A 24,857-nucleotide genomic window follows, 5' to 3' on the forward strand; every position below is an offset into this window, starting at 1 on the left:
GTTATATGAGCTTGAAATGCGGGTGGCTGTCTGAAATACAATGCAATACATACATATTGGTTTTTATATAGCGCTTTAACAACCACCGAACCTGGAACAAAGCGCTAATATGAAAAAAATGGAAATTCAGCCCCCTTGGGGAATAGAAAAACTATTGCCAGAGGCCATGGCCTGTGCTTTATCAGCACCCAAGCATGAAAAAAAAAAAAAACCTAATTCAGGATTGGCGCTCTCCGTCATATTTTCAATTCCCGAATAAATTCATGAATGGCAGTGAATGAGTTAATATGATGCCATACACTACAAAACTCAAATAAAGTACTTATAGTAACCATAGTGTCAACTAGTCAACTCGTATTGGGAACTGTCTCTCATATTCTGACCTTCGTATGTAGCTTTTTCATAAAATAAATATATAATATTGCACTTGAAGATCACTGCTGACCAAAAAGAAAAGAGAGACCATCCTGAGCAAATGAAAATGCCCTGCGGTAGCACATTTGCAGGGGCCAGCAAGCCAGCTAGCTAGGGTTCATTTAATTAATTTTGAATGGGGACAATGTCCCACAGTAAGGATCGTCATCGCCGACACCTCGGCGTCTTAATTGCGTTATTACGTCGCCGTTCCTGCTACGCATGATAATAGGACACTCGGCTCTCCCCGATTTTAACGGAAACCTGGACGCTTGTAAGACAAAACAACTGGAAAGAATCTGTTAGTTCGAGCAATCTGTATGAAGAATTGATAATAATAATAATAATACATTACATTTTAAAGGACAAGTTGTGTCCATAATTTGTAAAATGGCTTCAAATGACTTCTACTGAGCGTATTTTACAAAGATTCCACCGCATATAGCTATATTTTACCTTTTAAGACACGCGCTGAATATTCCGGAAGTCTTGTTTTTGAGTTGGTGACGAGTCCGTACGTGACGTCACTGAAGGAATGCAATAAATAAAATACAATTATAAATAGCAGAACCCAATCAAATGGTGAAACAACAAAGGAGGCGAGATATGCACAGTTTTAGACTGGCCCAGTCAGTTCCCTGACCTGAACCCGATGAGTATGTGTTTTACATGCCCAACACGCTGTCATTAACTCATTCACTGCCATTCCCAAATGTATTCGAAAATTGAAAAGCATGATGTAGAGCGCCATTCCCGAATTTGTTCGGGTTTTGGTTTTTCCTGTGAGTGCGCTGGTCAGACCTCTGGCAATGTTTTTCCCCTTCCACAAATATAAAACAAGGTATATTTTGTGTAATTTTAAGGCTTAGAAAATTAGAAAGTAGAACATTATGTTTTATGGGGACCTAGGAACGGATTATTCTCATTTTAATGGTTACATATGAGAAATTAATTTTTGGGATACATAATTTTCGCCTTACACACTCTGTCTGGCAATTAAGTTCGTAAGTCAAAGTATCACTGTACTGCAAATTTTCCCATTATTTTTCACACTTAAAAAAGTTCGTAGTTCGATTGTAAAACTTTATTTTAAACCACCCAGATGACGTCGAGCTTGACAAAAATAGCTGCGTTTTTGCAATGATGTAATGTACCGGCATGGCCTGCAGTGGTCAGCCGTACACACATTTTAACGAAGGATTTCCCAGGGACACGGGTATTCACCCATATCTCGGCCGCTTATTAAAATAGAAGTGCACCACACACACACACACACACACACACACACACACACACACACACACACACACACACACACACACACGGATCACCACACTGGCTCACAGTGACACTGTCACTGATACTCACCAACATCCTTCACCCCCTTTTGTGTGTGTGAATGTGTGCTGGCTCATGCAGAATTTTTAATAACCTCTTTTGATTAGCGTCCCCCTCCAGCGGCTTATTTAGGGTTGGATTTGGAGCGGGTTTAAAGGCCACAGGCCCCCCGGGGGTGCGTTCCGTTGCACTTCTACTCAATTCAAACACGATGTCCTTGACACCTTCGTATTCTGTTCCCATTTTGTTTAATATGTAGCAGCAACAGATGAGTCGGGATGTTTTGTTGGGTAAAAAAAGGGGGTGTTTTCTTTAAATCATTCGTTAAACTGTGAACCGCATTTCCTGTTTGGCACTATTTTCACTGCAGTAGCCACAGATTACAAGTGATCGCACAGGTGTCAAAGTCAAGGCCCAGGGGCCAAATCTTGCCCACCACGTTATTTTATTTGGTCCGCGAAAGCAAATCAATTCTATGATGCTTGCTAAAGTCCGAACCAAAATTTCAAATTGTCCCATGTAAACCATAATAACAGTTACTATTTTTGACACGAGACATTCATCAGTTTGTTTTACGTTCTATATGTCATACGTGGAGGGGATGAAACATTTGAATAATTTCTCCAAATTCATAACGGCCCTTGAGAGGAAATCGTAACTACAATGTTGCCCGCGGGCAAAAAATGACTTTGACACCCCTGCTTTATCGGATATGAGGGGAAAGTAGGGGGGTATTTCTTGAAACAAGGTGTTAACCTATACGCGCCCCCACTTTCCACCCTTCCCACCACCCACTTTTGACTCCACAGAGTCGCTCCAGGCAAGAAGACCCAGAGCAAGCTCGACTCAAACAGAAAGCGAAGGAGGTAAGATCATTACCCTTGACATTTGCCAGACTTGGCGTCGATGAATTTTTCATACACTTGCTACATATGTAATTCAGTTTAATATTACATTTAAGAACAAAGTAGTGGGAAAACACATTCCAAACCCTCTCGACACCCCAGCCCTGAAAAATGACAAACATAGTCATCAGTTTGTAGTTTGGTCGTGAAAGGTCGCACTCTGAACTTGTCGGTCGCACCTGTGGACAGTTTAGAACCTTCGGTGAGCTTGAACATGACAATTTACAGTATGTCAAGTCAAAATGTGTTTAGGAAGCATGGTGACCTCGTGGTTAGCTTGTCTGCATCGTCAACATTCTGCTTTATTTCCTGTAGATGATAGCTGTTCATGTTAACTCATTCACTGCCAGACGATGTGCAAAAATGTGTCCTTCCAGTGCTAGGGTTTGTGTCATTATCACTTGAGTTCCAAGACCCACATCATATTGAGTTTTAGGATTACATAAACATTCAATACAGCGTTAGAAACCGTAGACTCTTTTGTTTTATCAGAAAAAAAAAGTTAATTCCTAAATTATATTGGTCTGGAGTTATATGAGCTTGAAATTAGGGTGGCTGTCCAAAATACAATGCAATACATACATATTGGTTGATATAGCGCTTTAACAACAGCTGAAGCTGGAACAAAGCGCTAACATGGAAAAAAAAGGAAATGCTGCCCCTTGTGGACAAGAAAATACATTGCTGGAGGCCATGGCCAGCGCTTTATCGGCACCCAAGCATGAAAAAGCCACACGCGCCGGCATTCACTCAACCTGGAAGTAACTCAAATAGAAGTAAAATAGATAGAAAGCTAGCTAGCTAATAGATAACTGATAGCCATCTAGATAGTGATCAGCTAGGTAAATGTCTCACCCAAAAAGAGACGGAAGAAAATGGCGACCTCTTGTAGACATGACAGTGTATTGCGTTTCCACAGGCTGATAAATTCCTTATATGGAGCTTGGACGCCCTCTTCTGCCGCAACACAAGGTTTTCAGACCAAACAAGCATTGACGTGATGGAAGGACTGCTACAATGTGTCCTTTTTTCGGTCAGGGGCGTTCCTTCAGTGACGTAGAGTGAGGACTCGTCACCAACTCAAAAACAAGACTTCCGGAATATTCTGCATGAGTCTTAACACGTAAAATCTAGCTATATGCGATGGAATCTTTGTAAAATACGCTCAGTAGAAGTCACTTGAAGCCATTTTACAAATTATAGACACAACTTGTCCGGAGACGTCGGTTGTCCTTTAAGGCTTAGAAAATTAGAAAGTAGGAAATTATGTTTTATGGGGAGCTGGGAACGGATTATTCTCATTTTAATGGTTTTCTATGTGAAATTAATTTTTGGGATACACACTTTTCGCCTTACACGCTCTGTCTGGGAACCAATTAAGTTAGGTATCACTGTACTTTTCGCTTCTTCGAAAAACTTTCCATGCACTTGAGCTGTGACTTTCCTTTTCCCTGACGCTGTTCATTTGCAAACAAACTTGTGTGTCATCATGGTGGGAGCCTTGCACAAGCACAAAAAAGCGAAAAAAAAGCCCAAAAAAAATAAATACATAAATAAATAAAAGAAAGAGTTTACCCTCCGAATAAGCGTTTCAGACGCAGCGATTTACTCCACGCATTAACTTTTACGGCTACAAAGGATCGCAAAAGACGCATTGTCTCTTGCGTGTAATAGGCTAAAGCGCCACGCTAAGGCGCTTTAATCTGAAACGGAAGCAGCCGCGTCTCGTCTCGTATAGGCCACATTCCCAGTGGAGCTTCTTCATGTTTACGAAAGACTTCCGTCATAGCTCAGCTTTGTTTTTTGTTTTCTGTTTTTTCTTGGTCTTTGTTTGCTGCACGAGAACTTTTTTTTTCCCTCGATGTGGGCAGAAGTATAAAAAAAAAGCAGCGCTCACCTGTTATTGTTTGCGATGCCAAACTGAAGAAGCACATTTTCCGTCTTTAAACCATATATATATTTCTTTTCAATATAGTTATGTTTATTTATTTATTTTTGCACACACTTTTCCAAGTTGCACTTCTGTAACGTGGTGATTAGACAGCGTTAAAGGAGTTTTAATACCATGTAAAAAATATAAAAATAACCCCAAAAAAGTTCACAAAATAACATTTTAAATGTGATGAAAACAGACATTAAAAACCATCATGATATTCACCCTTTTTTTTAACAAGAGCCATTCTCAGGCATGGTATGTAAAGAAAAATAATGTAAAAAGTTCATGAACTGCAAAAACCGTTATTTCAGAAAAAAGTACCATATTTTCTGGTGTATAAGGCGCTTTGAAGTATAATGATCACCCCCAATGAATGGTGTACAGTGATACTTTGGCTTAATTGGTTCCCAGACAGTGTGTAAGGTGAAAAGTATGTATCCTAAAGATTAATTTCCCATAAGAAACCATTAAAATGAGAATAATCAGTTCCCAGGTCCCCATAAATCATAATTTTGTACTTTCTAATTTTCTAAGCCTGAAAACTACACAAAATATATCTTATTTTGTGTACAATAAATGTGCTATGGTGTTATAATTAAAGAAATAAACTGTACTGTATAATAAAGTCGTTTTATTTACCTTTGTGATAGTCGTTGATGCTTGATGGAATGGAGTGGCCGGTTTCATCAGCATTAAACCCTTGATGAGGAACGTAGCTTTCTTCTTTCACCATCTTGAGGAATGATCCCTTGGAGGTGCTTTCTCTGCGATAATTTTACCTTGTTCCTCATCGTGTTCTGTTTAGATGGCTTTTTGCATCAAGTGTACAGATGGCTTATGCAGGTTATTTGTGGAGCCTGATTGTTGGGATATTTTAACCTTCCAGTCTACACTCTGCTCAGAAACAGAAATGTGTGTGTGTTTGTGTGTGTGTGTGTGTGTGTGTGTGTGTGTGTGTGTGTGTGTGTGTGTGTGTGTGTGTGTGTGTGTGTGTGTGGTGCTAATCTGGCCACATCCACATGATGAGCACACTGCCACTTAACAGGCAGAAGATCCACTTTGATCACACGGATTCCCCCCGCGGGGGTCCGAACCTGTCGCGCTGCCTATTACACTGATTCATTTGCATATACGAGGGCTTACAGTTAAGAGCTGTGCACGAACGCTCCGAACCAGCGTTGGGGAGGAGAAAAAAAATAAATAAAGACGTGCGGGTGAGAAGACGACGAGTGCTGCAATCCGCCGGGGGAGAGCGGCTCGTTGCCTTAGAAGGTCATGAGTTCAACTCCAAAGAAAAAAATCGCCCCAATGAAAGCGTTTGGCCCGCACGGCAACAATGGCAGGGTGCCCTTGAGAAAGACACTTGCATCTGCTGCTAAAAAGAAAAGGAAGAGTGGGCAGTGGTCATGCTGAGTAGAAACGCTCAATATGTGCAGCTTTAAAAAAAAATAGCCCCCTCCAAAAAAAAGCCCGGAGCTTCTATAGTATTTTGACTTTTGGAATGTTTTGTTTTCTGCTAAAAATTGCTTAAAAAGTAAATAAAAATCACATTTTTTTTTCTCCCTCAAATTGATTAAGTGGGAAAGATCACAAAAATGCGCTGTTATTTGGTGTGGATTGACTTGATCAATCTTTCAACTCCAAACTCATTTTTGTAATTAACTCATTCACTGCCAGGTATGTGCAAACGTGTCCATTCCAGTGCCAGGGTTTTTGTCATCGTCTCTTGAAATTTGTCATCTGCTGTGAAATTTACATTTCACAGCAGCAAAGTCATGAAAGGAAAGGAAGAAGTAGAAAAACAAAATACAAGAGCTGCTGTAAAGGCAGCCAATCTCGCTGTGCCATCATAAAGTACCAGTATCACCTAATATAGAGAATAAGAAGTTATTATATTTAAAAGTTTCATGCTGTTATATGCTTAGTCAACATGTGTGACTCAAATACACAATTGAAGCACAGACAACCTGGGGTCAATCTAAGGTCAACAGACACAGCTTGTTAAACTGTCATCTTCATCTAGGAGATCTGGCCTTGGAGAGAATTTAAGACTTGGGAAACTCCTATCACCGGAGCAATTTACGACTTGAAACTCCTTCACAGGAAGAGCTCATCAACCAGGTTACAAATGTATCAGTTCATGGAAGCGACAATGTTTTGTTGCTTACAGCTGGTCGTGCTTAGAACTCAAAAGGTGTGGTATTCTAATCAAGAAAACTATGTTTTACTAATGTATCACTTAAATTTGCATATACTCTCAATAAATAGCTTGGCAGAGGGCTGCTGAATTCAGACTGTCTGTCATGAAGGGCTACGTCTCCTGCCGGCAGTAAAATACAATCTTTCTGGGTCTTCGTCCACAGTGTCCGATCGAACATCTCTGACACCTAATCAGAAAAGTATCGTAATTATTCGATTTAATTATTTTGACAACAGTTCAAATGTGAGAAATGACATAAAATTCCCAGTATGCCATTTTGATATGATTCAATACATAAATTTTGCATGTGTACCTAATAAAGCGACCCCATCAGAAATCCAGACCGCGGTAATATTTTTCATCCATCCTTGCATCCAAGTGCTCCGGGCCTCTTTTACACGAGGCGGCAACATGAAAAATTCAGCAAAGTGGCTTTGAGCCAGCGAGGCGCCGCCCCACGCTCCTCTTGAAATGTTGCCGTGTTGTGACAATGATGAACAGAGACGTTGGAACATGACGGCGTAAGGCTGTCTTAAGAGTGATTAGCGCACCGTTGTAACCGTGATGTAAGGAGAAGAATACAATGAATTATGTTTTTGAAGTGCTGTCCCTCAAATTTGGCTATTCTTTTACCGCGAACTTAGGAGTCCACAATTAATTTGCAAATAACTATTCTATTGTACTCATTCACTGCCATTCACAAATTTATTCGAGCATTGAAAATATGACGTAGAACGCCATTCCCGAATTTTTTCGGGTTTTGTTTTTTTTTTCATGCTTGGGTGACGATAAAGCATTGGCCATGGCCTATGGCAATGTTTTTTTCCCTTGCACAAGGGCCAGGCATATAGCTAATAAATAGCCAGCTGCATAGCTAGCTAGCTAGCTAGACAGATAGCCAATAGATAGCCAGCTAGACAGTTAGCTAACTAGCTAGATAGCTAATAAATAGCCAGCTACATAGCTACATGTGCTAATAGATAGCAAATGGATAGCAAATAGAAAGCCAGCTAGTTAGCTAGCTTCTTGCTTTGCCGAAAAAGCGCTGGTCAGACCTCTGGGAATGTTTTTCCTTCCCATGAGGGGGCAGCATTTCCCATTTTTCCATGTTCGCGCTTTGTTCCAGCTTCAGCTGTTCTTAAAGTGCTATATAAACCAATATGTATGCATTGCATTGTATTTTGGACACCTGCCCCCATTTCAAGCTCATATAACTCCAGACCCATATAATTTAGGAATTTACTTTTTTTTCTCATGCCTGAAGACTGCCAGGATAGGTTCTGCAACCCTCATGAGGATAAAGCGCTCCGGAAGATGAATGAATGAATGAATGAATGAATGAATGAATGAATGAATGAATGAATGAATGAATGAATGAATACTACGTCACCTACCTTGTTATGATGAGTTGGAGAGGTGTGAAATTGTCTTTGCTGCTGGCAGGAGACATAGGCATTCATGACAGACGTCTGAATTCTGCAGCCCTCTGCTTAGAATACCACACCCCTTGAGTTCTAAGCACCAACAGCTGTAAGCAATAAAACATTGTCTCTTCCATGAACTGATAAATTTGTAACCTGACTAATGAGCTCTTCCTGTGAAAGAGTTTCAAGTCGTAAATTGCTCCGGTGATAGGAGTTTCCCAAGTCTTAAATTCTCTCCATGGCCAGATCTCCTAGATGAAGATGACAGTTTAACAAGCTGTGTCTGTTGACCTCAGATTGACCCCAGGTTGTATGTGCTTCAATTGTGTATTCAAGTCACATATGTTGACTAAGCATATAACAGCATGACACTTTTGAATATGATAACTTCTTATTCTCCATCACTTGTGAATCAAATTGAACTGATTCGGCGTTTGTTCAGCGTCTTCCTGCACACGCAGAACCAGGTCACCCTCAGTCATAATGAGGACAACCACCTTTGCAAATGAATGTGGGTATTGAGACGTCAGGTCAATCGGAATTTTCGGTATCTTTGTGAATCGTGGTTAGCATGTGTTCGGCAGTCAAGAGTTCAAATCTTCGACGGTATAAAAAAATTGGATCGATATTTTGTTCCCACCACAACCTCCCCAGAATATTGACTTCTCCGTAATCCTCTGAAATACGGTTTTGTGCTGAAAAGACATGTTTTGGCAACGGTTCCAGTTTGTGTAATCAACGGAATTAACCTAAGATGGCCTCAGTAGGACTTTGGAGATTTGTAGAACGCATCCACTATGGATTGGATTGGATTGGATTGGATTTGCCTTTATTAGTCTCGCAGTGGAGAAATTTACATTTCACAGCAGCAACATTTTACATCAAAGCATGCATCATCTTAAAGGACAACCGACGGCTTCCGACAAGCTGTGTCCATAATTTGTAAAATCACTTCAAATGACTTCTACTGTGCGTATTTTACAAAGATTCCACGGCATATAGCTATATTTTACGTTTTAAGACTCGCGCTGAATATTCAGGAAGTCTTGTTTTCGTGTTGATGACGGTGCCTGACGTGACGTCACGTCTGGAACGCCCCTGACCGAGAAAGAGACACACAATGCATTTTGGGTACTTTGTTTGGTCTGAAAATTTGGTGTTGATGGCAAAATTAGAAGAAAAACACATAAATAACGCGATGGTGAATTGTTGTGTGTTGCACCAAGAGTATTTGATACTAGTTGACACAAATTCCCAGCAGACAAATCAGCCCAGTTCCAACGGAGCTCGGGCGCATTTTCCGGGATGCTACTTTGGAGTCCAGACGCTTCAAAATGATCCATAAGGACTTCTTTAATTGATTGCAAACATTTATGCTTTCCTCTTCAGAACTATTTGAATCATATTCATAACTGGATGAGTAACAACAAAGCATCTTCTCCGAATCTGAAGCCATTGTTTTGATTCTAGAGCAAGGCAAGACGTCCTGGCGTGACGTCACGAACAAGGGGGTGGGACCTTATGAAACTCGGCATCTCCAAAGTCATTTTGAAGTAGTTTTGGGACACTTTAACTCATTTTTATTGTTAGTTGTATTAAGTTCATCCTGTCTACTTGATATCTGATTTAAAACAGCTTCTTTTCTTACAGACAGTGTAGGTGTTCAAATACCTGACATGTTTCACCGTATACTTCATCAGAGTGTCCATTTTTATTGATGTTTTGCATTTGACTAAAAATATCAGCCTGCGTGTTTTGGGTATTTTAGATGCTATAAAATGTGTTTCTGATGTCAGTTAGGAAACAAAAAAATGGTGTCGGTTGTCCTTTAAACGTGTCACCAGCAGCTCGTGAGAGCAAGCGAGACAGGGTTGTTCTAGGGCCTCGTCCCCCCCCCCACCGTTTGGCCGAAAGGTCAGATGGGCTATTTCCAAAATGCCTCGCGGTGAAAATCAATGGGCAAATCGCGGAGCTCGCTTCCCGTTTGTTGTCGCCACGTCTGTGCATTTGGCCCGAGAAACTCTTTGGGGAGGGGATGGGACGGAGGGCGCAAAGGCCAGTGGAGATACATCATCGTGTCGGTGGCACGAGACACGATTGCGACCGCAGATTTATCATCGCCGCGGCTGCGGTCTGCCGGTTGACACAGGGAAGGTGGGGGGGCAGTGATGAAAAAAAAAAAAAAAAGGAAGAATAGGAGATGCCAGTTGTTTACGGAGGTGATGTCACGAATCACGTGATTTTCGTGGCTGGTAGGCAAAAGCCACAATGGCGAGTTTGGACAAAGCGAATTACAGTGATACCTCGGTTTACGAACCCCTTGGCTCACGAACTTTTCGGTTTACGAACAATAAATGTATCAAATTTTACCTTGGCGTACAAACTTTACCTTGGCATACAAACGTTTTTCGTACACGGAGGACCCCTTGGCTTACGAACGTTAAATGTATGAACATTTTACCTTGGCATACAAACTTTACCTTGGCATACAAACGTTTTTCGTACACGGAGGACCCCTTGGCTTACGAACGTTAAATGTATGAACATTTTACCTTGGCATACAAACTTTACCTTGGCATACAAACGTTTTTCGTACACGGAGGACCCCTTGGCTTACGAACGTTAAATGTATGAACATTTTACCTTGGCATACAAACTTTACCTTGGCATACAAACGTTTTTCGTACACGGAGGACCCCTTGGCTTACGAACGTTAAATGTATGAACATTTTACCTTGGCATACAAACGTTTTTCATACACGGAGGACCCCTTGGCTTACGAACGTTAAATGTATGAACATTTTACCTTGGCATACAAACTTTACCTTGGCATAAAAACGTTTTTCGTACACGGAGCTGCCTCAATGAGTGATGTGTTATTCGCGAACGTGCCCGTTCTTCTAACAACAAAATGGCAACTGACTGTTTTTGTCCTCGATTCCCCGCTCCCAGTTTTCGGTTCAAGGTCAAGAACGCAGCAGTGAGGGAGAAGACAAACATTGTGTTTTCCATGAACCGATAAATTCTTAATCAAGCCAAGGATCTCTTCCTGTGTGAAGTCCTAAATTACTTCTGTGATAAGGAGTTTCTGAAGTCCTAAATTCTGTGCAAAGCCAGATCTCCTAGATCAGAATCAGAATCATCTTTATTGCCAAGTATGTAGAACACACAAGGAATTTGTTTCCGGTAGAACACGCTGCACTAGTATCATCATCAAAATATTGCAAAGAGGCACTATACAGTTCCATTTGGACTACTGTTCAAAGAGTTGGAGAGTTCAAAGAGCCCAATGGCTTGGGCGAAGAAGCTCTTTAAATATCTGCTGGATTTGGTGCTCGTGGATCGGTAGCGCTTGCCTGAGGGGAGTAGCTGGAAAATGTGGTGAGCAGGGTGTGGAGAGTCCAGTAGGATTTTCCGCGCCCTAGTTTGGATTCTTGCAGTGTGCAAGTCCTCGAGAGTGGGTAGGGCGCTGCCAATGATATTTTTCCTGCCTTCCTAACTGTCCGTTGAAGCTGACAGTTTAACTTGCTCTGTCTGTTGACCTGATTGACCCCAGGTGGTCTGTTGCTTCAATATTGGATTCGAGTCACTCATGTTGACTAAGCATATAACAGCATGAAACCTTTAACTATGATAACTTCTATATCACCCACTCACACACCAAGGTGCTTATCACTGATAGCTCAATGCACGGAGAGTCCATTCTCATCTCATTTTTGTTTTTTGCCCACAGTCATTCCTGTGTGTGAGAGTTTCCCTCTCTCACTCTCTTTTGGACCTCTCATTTCAAATCATCCTGCTGTTTATATTTTAGTCTTCAATTTCGTTACTATTATTACCATGACATATGCCCAGCATGAACATATTTAACCTTGTTGGACACATAATGAACAGTCCTGTTTTCTTTCTTTCTTTTTTTTTTTTTAAATCTGCGTACTGTTCCTTATTTGGCCCGGCATCCTCCGCAAGTGACCAGGTCAGAGCAATTCCGGCCTGGATCCCACCCACGCCAGCGGCCCCGTCGGGCAATTGGCCTCGCTCCTCTCGAGGCAGCAGGCGCCAACGTGTCAAAGGACAACACATCCGCCCGTGTTGTTTTGTTCTTCTTTGTATTTAGACGGTTATATGGGCAAGTTCATATGATCTGCTCTTCTAGCCCAGTAAAAAAAAAAAAATGCTCATTGCTCTCACTCCCGTTAGGCATGCCCGCGGGCAGGAAGGCCCAAATGCACGCTACCCTCCTCCAATATCTTCAACCTGCCTCGGAGTCTCTGCGCTGACGTGCACTTCCCGTTGTTTTGCATATCTCACTTCATTGATTGTATACAGTGATACCTCGGTTTACGAACCCCTTGGCTTACGAACTTTTCGGTTTACAAACGTTACATTTATGAACATTTTACCTTGGCATACGAACTATTTTTCAGGATGCACACGGAGCTGCCACGATGAGTGATGTGTCGTTTGCGAACGATCCCGTTCTCCTAACAAGAAAATGGTGGCTGACTGTTTTGTCCTCTATTCCCCGCCCCCGGTCTTCGGTTAAAGCCACGTGATTGGTCAGGAACGCAGCAGTGGGAGGCGGTGAGGGATAAACATTAAAGAGACAGGCAGACGACAGAGAGAGAAAAAACACACATACACACACGAAAGGGAGACGACAGCGCTTGAAACAAAAAAAAACAAAAGTGAAAAGAAATATTATTATTATTATTATTATTATTATTATTATTATTCATTGAGGGTTATTATTATTCATTGAAGGTTATTATTATTATTATTATTATTATTATTCATTGAAGATTATTATTATTATTATTATTATTATTATTATTATTATTATTATTATTATTATTATTATTATTATTATTATTATTATTATTATTGAGAGTATATGCAAATGTGAGTGAAACACAGTCCTGTTGATTTGAATAGCTCGCTCCTGGACATCTCATTTTACAAGCACCGACATCCATAAACCAACAGAACATAGACATTTTACTGGACATTGTCTTTCCATGAACTGATACATTTGTAACCTGGCGAATGAGTTCTTCCTGTGAAGGAGTTTATCAAATCCTAAATTTATGACAGTTTAACAGTCTGTGTCTGTTCACCTCAGATTGACCCCAGATTTTATGTGCTTTCATTGTGGGCCTTGTGTGCGTCCAACTGACAGCATGAAACTTTTAAATATGATAATTTCTATTATGTCTATTTTCTACCGCTAAGCCTACTTTGGTATTGGTCTCAGAAGTCTGTTGGAAGCACGTCAAGCAGTCAGGTTTAAGAAAGGCTGAAGAAATGTTTTCCTCGAAACACCTGCCTGTCCTAGATGTCAAACAAAACCTCAGATGGAGAACTTGGAATTTAGTTCATTATAATTGAGTCGTCATTGCAGTGCTTCTGGAGTGCGCCGCTTCTTTGTTTTTGTTTCTTTCTTGTCAACTTGTGATCTTGAACTTGATTCCCCACCCCTTTTCCTTCTTCTTCACCTCAAGTCATGTTGTAAGAAGGAGAAAAAAAACCTCCAACGCTCTTCATCTGCCGTCTTTTAAAACGCTACCTTTCGTCTTCCTTTGTGTGTGTGTGTGTGTGTGTGTATGTGTTTTCCTCCATTACAAAAGTGCCGTAATGAGAAGGAAAACAAGGAGATTTTTCTCTTTTTCTTACCTCAGAGGGAGAAAAGCGACACGTCTCCTCGCCTGTGAGCTTCACTTTTGTCTTTGCGGGCGTTCCAAGCGCTCCTTGGGAACCGCGAGCGACGGGGGAATTGGGCCCACCCAAGCGATGCTTTTGGCAAGGTGCCGGGGATGCGTTTCAATTAAGAAAAAAGGGGGCTGCGTTCACCTTGCAAATCCCCCCCCCCCCACAGGGAATTCTGACCTCACGCCAACTCTTGTCCCATCTTTGCTTTGTGGTTGAATCCCAAGGTGTCGTCACTGCGGGGGTCCGTACGGCGGAAGGAAGGACAAGAGCGCGCCGGCGTCGGGCCTCCGTGTTTCCATTAGATTGTCATGTTGGGCTAATTAGAGAGCGGCAACATGATTCACCTTGTTAATTAGGAGCGCTTGCGCACCATGTGCCCACCCGGGGGCCCACGGAGAGACGGGGACAGAGGGGGGAGCGATAGGGAGAGAGAGAGAGAGAGAGAGAGAGATGGAGAGATGCAGAGAGAGAGATGGAGAGATAAACACAGAGAGAGAAAATAGAGAGAGAGTTGGAGAGAGAGAATGGCTAGATAGAGATGGCGAGAGAGACAGACAGACAGATAAACAGAGAGAGCGACAGAGAGATGTAGAGAGAAAGAGAGAGAGAAAGAATAGCAGGATAGGGAGAGAGAGAGAGAGAAATGGATAGATGGCGAGAGAGAGAGAGACAGACACATAAACAGAGAGAGAGAGAGAAAATGAGAAAAACAGAGAGAGGGAGAGAGAGAGAGAGAGAGAGAGAGAGAGAGAGAGAGAGAGAGAGAGAGAGAGAGAGAATAGCAGGATATATAGAGAGAGAAATGGATAGATAGAGATGGAGAGAGAGAGAGACAGACAGACAGACAGATAAACATAGAGAGAGAGAGAGGGACAAACAGAGAGAGACAGAAGGAGAAAGACAGAAAGAGAGAAAGAGAAAGAGAGAGAGAGAGAGAGAGAGAGAGAGAGAGAGAGAGAGAGAGAGAGAGGGAGAGAGATAGAGAGGGAAAGAAAGAGTGAGAGAGCATGAGAGAGAGAGAAAGGGGCAGAATAAGAGAGAGAGAGGCATAGAGAGAGAAAAAGAAAGAGTGAGAGAGAGAGACAGAGAGAGAGAGGTACAAAATGAGAGGCATAATAAGAGAGAGAGAGAAAAAGAAAGAGCGAGAGAGAGAGGTACAAAATGAGAGGCAGGATAAGAGAGAGAGAGAGACAGAGAAAAAGAGAGTGAGAGAGAGAGGTACAGAATGAGAGGCAGAATAAGAGAGAGAATGAGAGAGAAAGGGAAAGAGAGTGAGAAAATGTGAGAGAGAGTCAGAGAGAGAGAGAAAATGAGAAAAACAGAGAGAGAGAGAGAGAGAGAGAGAGAATAGCAGGATATATAGAGAGAGAAATAGATAGAGATGGAGAGAGAGAGACAGACAGACAGATAAACAGAGCGAGAGGGACAAACAGAGAGAGACAGAAGGAGAAAGAGAGAAAGAGAGAAAGTGAGAGAGAGAGAGAGAGAGAGAGAGAGAGAGAGAGAGGGAGAGAGATAGAGAGGGAAAGAAAGAGTGAGAGAGCATGAGAGAGAGAGAAAGAGGCAGAATAAGAGAGAGAGAGAGAGAGAGAGAGAGAGAGAAAAAAGAGAGAGAGAGAGAGAGAGAGAGAGAGAGAGAGAGAGAGAGAGATACAAAATGAGAGGCAGAATAAGAGAGAGAGAGAGAGAAAAAGAGTGAGAGAGAGAGCGGTACAGAATGAGAGGCAGAATAAGAGAGAGAATGAGAGAGACAGAGAGAAAGAGAGTGAGAAAATGTGCGAGAGAGTCAGAGAGAGAGAGAGAAAGAATGAGAGACAGAATGAGAGAGAGAGAGATGGAGGGAGAGATAGATGGATGGAGAGTGTGGGGGCAAGAGGGAGAGTGAGAGAGGCTCAGAGGCACTTTAGTCGCCCGCCCGCCCCTTATGAAGATATCCCCCCTCTTTTCTCATCTACCTCCCTCTTTCTTTTTTTTTTATTTCAAAATGAATAAATCATTGTCGCCGTTCTCTCTCCACGAGTGTGAACGTGTGATTTTTCATCTTTCCTGGATGCAAATTAGACATGATCAATCGAAGGAAAGTGTGTGTGCGCGCGTGTGTGTGTGTGTGTGTGTGTTTGAGCATTGAATCTGAGGGGGGAAAAAGTGTGTGTGAAAGGGGTGGGGGGGGGGGGTGCTTGATGACAAAATGAAGAGACGACGTGGAAGGACATTTAAAGCAGGAAATTTTCCCGACATCAGCGATAATTTTAATGATGTCGGAATGGGTTGAGCACCTCCCCTCCAAGTGCTTTAACAGGTCATGCAAATGTTAGTTCAAAACAATCCACGCCGGGGCCGCACACGTGCCAATAATTTCAAACCACATTCCTGTCCAAATCAGTGAATCGATCAAAAAGATTATCTTATGGTGTGCGACTGATCCCCCGTTGCGCCATTCTACCTCTTGCAGGTTAGGCACTCTGATCATTTTCGTTTAATACCGATTGTTTCTTTCCAACCAAAGTCAGGAAGAGATTACTTGTCAGATGCCCCGAAAAGATATTTTTTAACGATTATCATTTGGTGTGGCGAGATACATCCCGTTTCACCGTACTCACCGTATTCACCGGCACGATCATTTGATTTTAACACCGATTCATCCTTTGCAACCAAAGTCGGGAAGAGCTCATATGTTAGATGTCTCGAAAAGATGATCTTTAATGATTATCATGTGGTGTGGCGAGATACTGTACATCCCGTTTTACCATAGTTGACGGCCCGTCTGGGTACAGTGTCTGACTTTTGGGTTACAAGACTTGCGATTGTTGGTAGCATTGTCGTTTAAGATGGCCGAACACCTCGAAAAGATAATCTTTAATGATTATCATTTGGTGTGACGAGATACATCCCGTTTTACCGTACTCACCGGCCTGGCCAGCGAATCGATCAAAAATATTATCCTGTGGTGTGGGACCAATCCCCTGTAGCGCCATTCTCCCACTTGCAGGTCGGGTCCTACGATCATTTGATTTTAACACAGATTTATCCTTTGCAACCAAAGTCGTATGTTAGATGTCTCGAAAAGATGATCTTTAATGATTATCATGTGGTGTGGCGAGATACTGTACATCCCGTTTTACCATAGTTGACGGCCCGTCTGGGTACAGTGTCTGACTTTTGGGTTACAAGACATGCGATTGTTGGTTGCATTGTCGTTTAAGTGGTCGTTGATGGCTTGATGGAATGGAGTGGCCAGTTTCATCAGCATTAAAGACTTGATGAGGAACGTAGCTTTCTTCTTTCACCATCTTGAGGTAGGATCCTTGTAGTGGTGCTTTCTATGTGATAATTTTACCTTGTTCTTCATCAATTGTGTTCTGTTTAGCTGAATTGATAGCTTTTTGCATCAAGTGTGCTTGTGCGGGTTGTTTGAGCAGCCTGATTGATCAGAATCAGAATCATCTTTATTGCCAAGTATGTAGAACACACAAGGAATTTGTTTCCGGTAGAACACGCTGCACTAGTATCGTCGTCAAAAAAAAACTGCTAAGTGGCACTATACAGTTCCATTTGATGACATATTTTAACCTTGCAGTTGACACTCTGCAAGGTCTACCAAGGTTAAAGCTCTCTGACTGTCGTCTGCCTGTCACTTTAAAGTTTAAAGCCTCACTGCTGTGTTCTTGACCAATCACGTGGCTGTAACCGAAGACTTGGGACGGGGAATAGAGGACAAAAACAGTCAGCTGCCATTTCGTTGTTAGAAAAACGGGCTCGTTCGCGAACGACACATCACTCATTGAGGCAGCTCCGTGTACGAAAAACGTTCGTATGCCAAGGTAACGTTTGTATGCCATGTTAAAATTTTCATAAATCTAACGTTCGTAAACCGAAAAGTTCGTAAGCCAAGTCGGTTCGTAGACCAAGGTATCACTGTATTTAATAAGAATTGACCGACAATATAATTCACATTAGTCTGTGATTCAGATATTTTTAGGCCAGCACTGACGGCCCACCACTGGTATACTGTATAACCCCGACTCAACCCTCATTTATTTTCCGACTTGTGAACTTTAGAGTCAATTCCATGCCAGCGGTGCCCTCCCAGGCGTTGCAAGTTATTATTGGAGGTGTTACCTTAACACCAAGACTTGTGTTGGTCTGTCAAATAAGAAAAAGGGAAGGCAGGAAAGAAGTGCAGTTACAATACACCATGTAGAAAAGTCGACAGTGTGTACTGGTTGCCTCAAAAGACACCAAGGAGAAACTACATGTGTCTTGTTGAGGTGGGGGGGGGAGGGGCTTGCGTCGCGTCCGGTCAACTTTTAATGGTCTTTAGCCGGAGCTTTCTTTTAGCTGCATTTGCAGCCCCGCAGCCACTTGTGACGTCAAGGAGAGCATGTTGTGCTTCGCCAAGGACATCTGTCTATAAGCGTCTGGGCGGCTACAAGCCTCCCCTCAGGCCACGGGAGGTTGGGGGGAGGCAAGAAAGGATAGATGGAGTGGAGGACAGGAAAGCCTTTGTTTAAAAACAGCCAAAGATGGAGAAGGACAGGTTGGCTACCGCGGCTAACCAAATGGACGGCTGTCCGAAATACAATGCAAAACATACATATTGGTTTATATAGCACTTTAACAAATCGCTAACATGGAAAAAAAGGGAAATGCTGCCCCTTGTGGAAGGGAAAAACATTGCCAGTGGCCATGGACAGCGCTTTATTGGCACCCAAACAAGAAGAAACAAAACCCAAAAAATTCGTGAATGGCAGTGAATGAGTTAAAAATGAGTTACATTCCTCATTCAGGGATTTTATTTTATATTTGACCCAACATAAATTGCTGTAAACTGACTGTTGCTTTGTCAAATGAAGCCCTATAACACAGAGTTTGTTGTAAATCTAGACTCACTGGATTATACAGTGATACCTCGGTTTACAAACTCCTTGATTTATGAACTTTTCAGTTTATGAACGTTACATTTATGAACATTTTACCTTGGCATACGAACTTTACCTGGACATACAAACTTTTTTCGTACACATAGCTTCCTCAATGTGTCATTCGCGAACGAGCCCGTTCTTTTAACAACAAAATGGCAGCCGGCTGTTTTTGTCCTCTATTCCCCGCCCCCAGTCTTCGGTTAAAGCCACGTGATTGGTCAAGAACGCAGCAGTGAGCGGGGGGGGGGGGGGGGTGGTTTAAACATTAAAGAGACGGGCAGACGACAGTGAGAGTTTCAACTTTGATAGTTCAAAGGCAGAAAGAGGAAGGCTACGTTCCTCATCAAGTGTTTAATGCTGATGAAACCGGCCAATTCATTCCATCAAGCCATCAACGACCATCACAAAGGTAAATAAAACAACTTTATTAATCAGTACAGTTTATTTAATTATAATACCATAGCAAATTTATTATACATAAAATAAGGTATGTTTTGTGTAGTTTTAAGGCTTAGAAAATTAGGAAGTAGGAAATTATGTTTTATGGGGAACTGAGAACGGATTATTCTCATTTTAATGGTTTCCTATGGGAAATTAATTTTTGGGATACACACTTTTCGTCTTACACACTCTATCTGGGAAACAATTAAGTTCGTAAGCCAAGGTATCACTGTATGCCGAAAAATAAATGGCAAAGGGCTGTTTTGAATCGGCCACTCTTGGCAAATTCCCGTTAGTTGCGCGTTTGGTGTTGAAAGTGAGTTTGCAGTCAATGGCCAATCAAAGCAGATGGATCCATCACAGAGGATCAGGCAAATGCGTTGACCGTTACTCAAAGCTCTTTCCGAGCTAGATTGATTGTGAAAATGTTTTTACACATGCTGACCTTTTGTTGATAATTTGACTTTACAAGTTGCCGCCTCCCCGCTTCAAAAGGGCACGGCTGGAATCGCTGCTATTTAAGACCCAAACGCGGGTATGTGTATTTTTCATTTTAGGTGTGTACCACCTTGGCAAATTTATAGAATGATTGTGCACTGATCAAATCTTATTGACACATTTTGAACTTTAGTTCGAATTACAGTGATACCTTGGTTTACAAACCCCTTGTCTTACAAACTTTTCGGTTCACGAATGTTACATTTATGAAAATCTTACCTTGGCATACAAACTTTACCTTAGCATACGAACTTTTTTCGTACATGGAACTGCCTCAATGAGTGATGTGTCGTTCGCGAACGAGCCCGTTCTTCAAACAACAAAATGGCAGCCGACTGTTTTTGTCCTCTATTCCCCACCCCCAGTCTTCGGTTAAAGCCACGTGATTGGTCAAGAACGCAGCAGTGAGGGGGGTGGTTTAAACATTCTAGAGACAGGCAGACAACAGTGAGAGAGTTTCAACTTTGATAGTTCAAAGGCAGAGTGTAGACTGCAAGGTTAAAATATCCCATCAATCAGGCTCCACAAACAACCCGCACAAGCCATCTGTACACTTGATGCAAAAAGCTATCAACCCAGCTAAACAGAACACAATTGATGAGGAACAAGGTAAAATTATCGCAGAGAAAGCACCTACAAGGGATCATTCCTCAAGATGGTGAAAGAAGGTTACGTTCCTCATCAAGTGTTTAATGCTGATGAAACCGGCCAGTTCATTCCATCAAGCCATCTACGACCATCACAAAGGTAAATAAAACGACTTTATTATACAGGACAGTTTATTTCTTTAATTATAATACCATAGCACATTATACATAAAATAATGTATATTTTGTGTAGTTTTAAGGTTTAGAAAATTAGAAAGTAGAAAATTACATTTTATGGGGACCTGGGAATGGATTATTCTCATTTTAATGGTTTCCTATCGAAAATTAATTTTTGGGATACACACTTTTCGCCTTACACACTCTGTCTGGGAACCAATTAAGTTTGTAAGCCAAAGTATCACTGTATTTGAAACAAAAAATATTGGGTTTCCAACCGTGGCGACAGTCCACCGTCTGACTCAGGTGCGCCAGGCGCGACCGCTCCAGATTGGAATCAGAAATACGTCTCCCCAGCGCTGTCAGTGACTGGAAACTTAGATGCGATGGAGGGTTTGCAGATGGCAAAAAAAGGATGTCTTCATTTATCGTACGGTCATAAATCTGAAAACGCAGGCAGTTGCTGTGGGCGCTGGGAGCACATGCCTGGTGCCAACTGCCAAGCTGGGGTGCCGGCATCCTGGTGCCATCAGGAAGATAGCTTGCTCTCTCTCTCTCTCTCTCTCTCTCTCTCTCTCTCTCTCTCTCTCTCTCTCTCTCTCTCTCTCTCTCTCTCTCTCTCTCTCTCTCTCTCTCTCTCTCACATTCTCTGGTCAACCATTTACGGATGCTTTAAGGTCAGGTCTACAAGGATTTGGGCTTTGTTTTAGGCAGAAGCTAATATAGTTACCATTGATAATTGCTTGTGCTCGGTTAAAGCTTTAATGTTGTGTAAGCTCTCAGTCATACAGGAGTGGTCTATCGATGAAAAGGTTTATTCAACCGTCATCTGTACTTCTTTGAAGGTGTTGGACGTTTCGCTTCTCATCCAAGAGGCTTCATCAGCGAACTAAAGTCTTTTGCTGGTAGTTTCGGCCTTATATATAAATATCCCTACTGTCCAGACGTGGCGGTGCCAGACTCTGCTATGATTGAGCTGTAATGGTTTTGTTTGGATATTTGTTTTTAGACTAGGGGTGTCAAACTCATAATTGTTGTTAGGGACCACCATGTAGTGTTGGCCTACCCCCCCCCCGCCCCCCACCCCTAGCCATTTTCTAATTTATTCGGGATTTGAAAATATGACGTGGAGTGCCGTTCCTGAATTTGTTCGGGGTTTGTTTTTTTTTTTCTTCATGCTTGGGTGCCGATAAAGCGCTGGCCATGGCCTCTGGCAATGTTTTTTCTTTTCGACAAGAGGGTGGCATTTCCATGTTTTTTTTATGTTAGTGCTTTGTTCCAGCTTCAGCTGTTAAAGCGCTGTATAAATCACTATGTATTGTATTGTATTGTATTGTATTGTATTGTTTTATATTGTATTGTATTGTATTTTGGGCAACCGCCCCCATTTCAAGCTCAGATAACTCCCACATAACTTAGGAATTAACTCTTTTTTCTGATGAAAGAAGATAGTCTAAGGTTTCTTATGCCGTATTCAATGTTTATATAGTCCTGAAACTCAATAATCTGTGGGTCCTGGAATTTGAGTGAAAATGACAAAAACCCTGGCACTGGAGTGGACACATTGCACATGTCTGGCAGTGAATGAGTTAATACCAAATCTTTGAATTGCGTGTTTTCTGTGGAAAATATTCCTCACAAGATGGTACATTTTGGAAATTGTAAGGCTTTCCATTGCATAGTGGTGTAATGACTAGCAAAAAAAACATACAGTAAAGTCTCGTTATATCGATATCGGATATATCGATAGTCCCGGTTATATCGATACTATTTCTATGCACGCACGGAGAAAATTACATGCAAACAGGGTCGGATATATCGATAGTCTGGTTATATCGATATTTTTTCGGAGTCCCTTGAATATCGATATAACGAGACTTTACTGTATAGCGTTAGCGCATGTCAGTGTTCAGGCTACATTATGTTTTGCTTTGCATTTATCCATCATTCCTCTGCCATTTATTCTGCTCAGTCGAACCTCACGCAAGGACTGAGAAAACATGACCCAATTTAAACACATTTTACAGCAAAGGATACGCACGGCAATCACACCTCATGCTATCCAAATGTTTTTGACAGTCTATTTATTTTTACGCAAAAGCTTGTAAAAGCTTTTTTTTCAGGGGGGGGGGGTGATTTTCCGTTAGTCTTCATCCCTGCCATTATTCCGCCCTGACGTTGTGTTGTCAGTGCGTTTGAATTTCTCAACAGTTCCGCTGTGCTAAATGCGAAGTGGCAACACCCTAAAGGCCAGGCCTCGCCGCCGGCCTTCCAAGGGAGAAATATCACAGGCAGCTGCATGCACATTTTAGATCCCACTTTGTACACTAAAGCAACCTTTTCCACGGACACCAGCATCTGCAAATAAACCAAACCCCATGTCCAACCAGCTCCTCCCGATCTGATCAGACGACGTATGCCCAGCCAATCAAATGCAGGGAGATAACATCAATAATAATAATACATTTCATTTCTAAGCGCCTTTCAAAACTCTCAAGCTCACTTTACATTCACAAAATCGTTGTTTCTGAGGGTGAGCAGCGGCAGCTACATGCGCCAGCGTTCACTCGACCCGGAAGTAACTCAAATAGATAGAACGCTAGCTAGCCAATAGATAGCCAGCTAGACAGTTAGGTAACTAGCTAGACAGCCATATAGCTAATAAATAGCCATCTACATAGCTAGCTAGCGAGACAGATAGCAAATACATAGCAAATGAATAAACAGCCAGATGCATAGCTAGCTAGCCAGACAGATAGCAAATAGATAGAAAATAGATAAATAGCCAGCTACAGAGCTAGTCAGACAGATAGGAACTAGATAGCAAATGGATAAATAGCCAGCTACATAGCTAGCTAGCGAGACAGATAGCAAATACATAGCAAATGGATAAACAGCCAGATACATAGCTAGCTAGCCAGACAGATAGCAAATAGATAGAAAATGGATAAATAGCCAGATACATAGCTACCTAGCCAGACAGATAGCAAATGAATAAATAACCAGCTACATCGCTAGCTAGCCAGACAGATAGCAAATAGATAGCAAATGTATAAATACCCAGCTACATAGCTACCCAGCCAGACAGATAGCTAATAGATAGCAAATGGATAAATAGTCAGCTACATAGCTAGCTAGCCAGACAGATAGCAAATAGATAGAAAATGGATAAATAGCCAGCTACAGAGCTAGTCAGACAGATAGGAACTAGATAGCAAATGGATAAATAGCCAGCTACATAGCTAGCTAGCGATACAGATAGCAAATACATAGCAAATGGATAAACTGCCAGATACATAGCTACCTAGCTAAACAGATAGCAAATGAATAAATAGCCAGCTACATCGCTAGCTAGCCAGACAGATAGCAAATAGATAGCAAATGTATAAATACCCAGCTACATAGCTACCCAGCCAGACAGATAGCTAATAGATAGCAAATGGATAAATAGTCAGCTACATAGCAAGCTAGCTAGACAGATATCAAATAGATAGCAAATGGATAAATAGCCAGCTACATAGCTAGTCAGACAGATAGGAAATAGATAGCAAATGGATAAATAGCCAGCTACATCGCTAGCTAGCCAGACAGATAGCAAATAGATAGCAAATGTATAAATACCCAGCTACATAGCTACCCAGCCAGACAGATAGCTAATAGATAGCAAATGGATAAATAGTCAGCTACATAGCAAGCTAGCTAGACAGATATCAAATAGATAGCAAATGGATAAATAGCCAGCTACATAGCTAGTCAGACAGATAGGAAATAGATAGCAAATGGATAAATAGTCAGCTACATAGCTAGCTAGCCAGACAGATAGGAAATAGATAGAAAATGGATAAATAGCCAGATACATAGCTACCTACCCAGACAAATAGCAAATGAATAAATAACCAGCTACATCGCTAGCTACCCAGCCAGACAGATAGCTAATAGATAGCAAATGGATAAATAGTCAGCTACACAGCAAGCTAGCTAGCAGATAGCAAATAGATAGCAAATGGATAAATAGCCAGCTACATAGCTAGTCAGACAGATAGGAAATAGATAGCAAATGGATAAATAGTGAGCTACATAGCTAGCCAGCTACACAGATAGAAAATAGATTGTATATAGCTAATAGATAGTATATAACTAATAGATAGCTAGATAGCTAATATGTTTCCCGCCTCAAATAGCTAGGTAGCTAGCTATATAGCCAATAGATAGCAAGCTAGATAGATAGATGGCTAATAGATAGCTAACTAGCTAAATATTAACCTGCTTGTTCATTCTCGCGGTCATAAGCAATCATCATCGAGTA

The 24,857-nt window shown here is 41.7% G+C and overlaps 1 protein-coding gene across 3 annotated transcripts in view; it reads left to right on the forward strand.

Moving 5' to 3' along the window:
* Positions 1-24,857, forward strand: part of LOC148900947 (transcription initiation factor TFIID subunit 4) — a 108,746-nt gene that overhangs the window by 43,336 nt on the left and 40,553 nt on the right. For all 3 annotated transcript variants that reach the window (XM_088993040.1, XM_088993041.1, XM_088993042.1), the window contains one exon: positions 2,562-2,618. In XM_088993040.1, coding sequence (XP_088849166.1) covers positions 2,562-2,618 — 57 coding nt within the window. The remainder of the gene's footprint in view (positions 1-2,561; positions 2,619-24,857) is intronic.

The sequence above is a fragment of the Hippocampus bargibanti genome, linkage group LG03, assembly GCF_051943395.1.
Source record: "Hippocampus bargibanti isolate YZ-2025 linkage group LG03, ASM5194339v1, whole genome shotgun sequence".
NCBI classification, from domain to species: Eukaryota; Metazoa; Chordata; class Actinopteri; order Syngnathiformes; family Syngnathidae; genus Hippocampus; species Hippocampus bargibanti.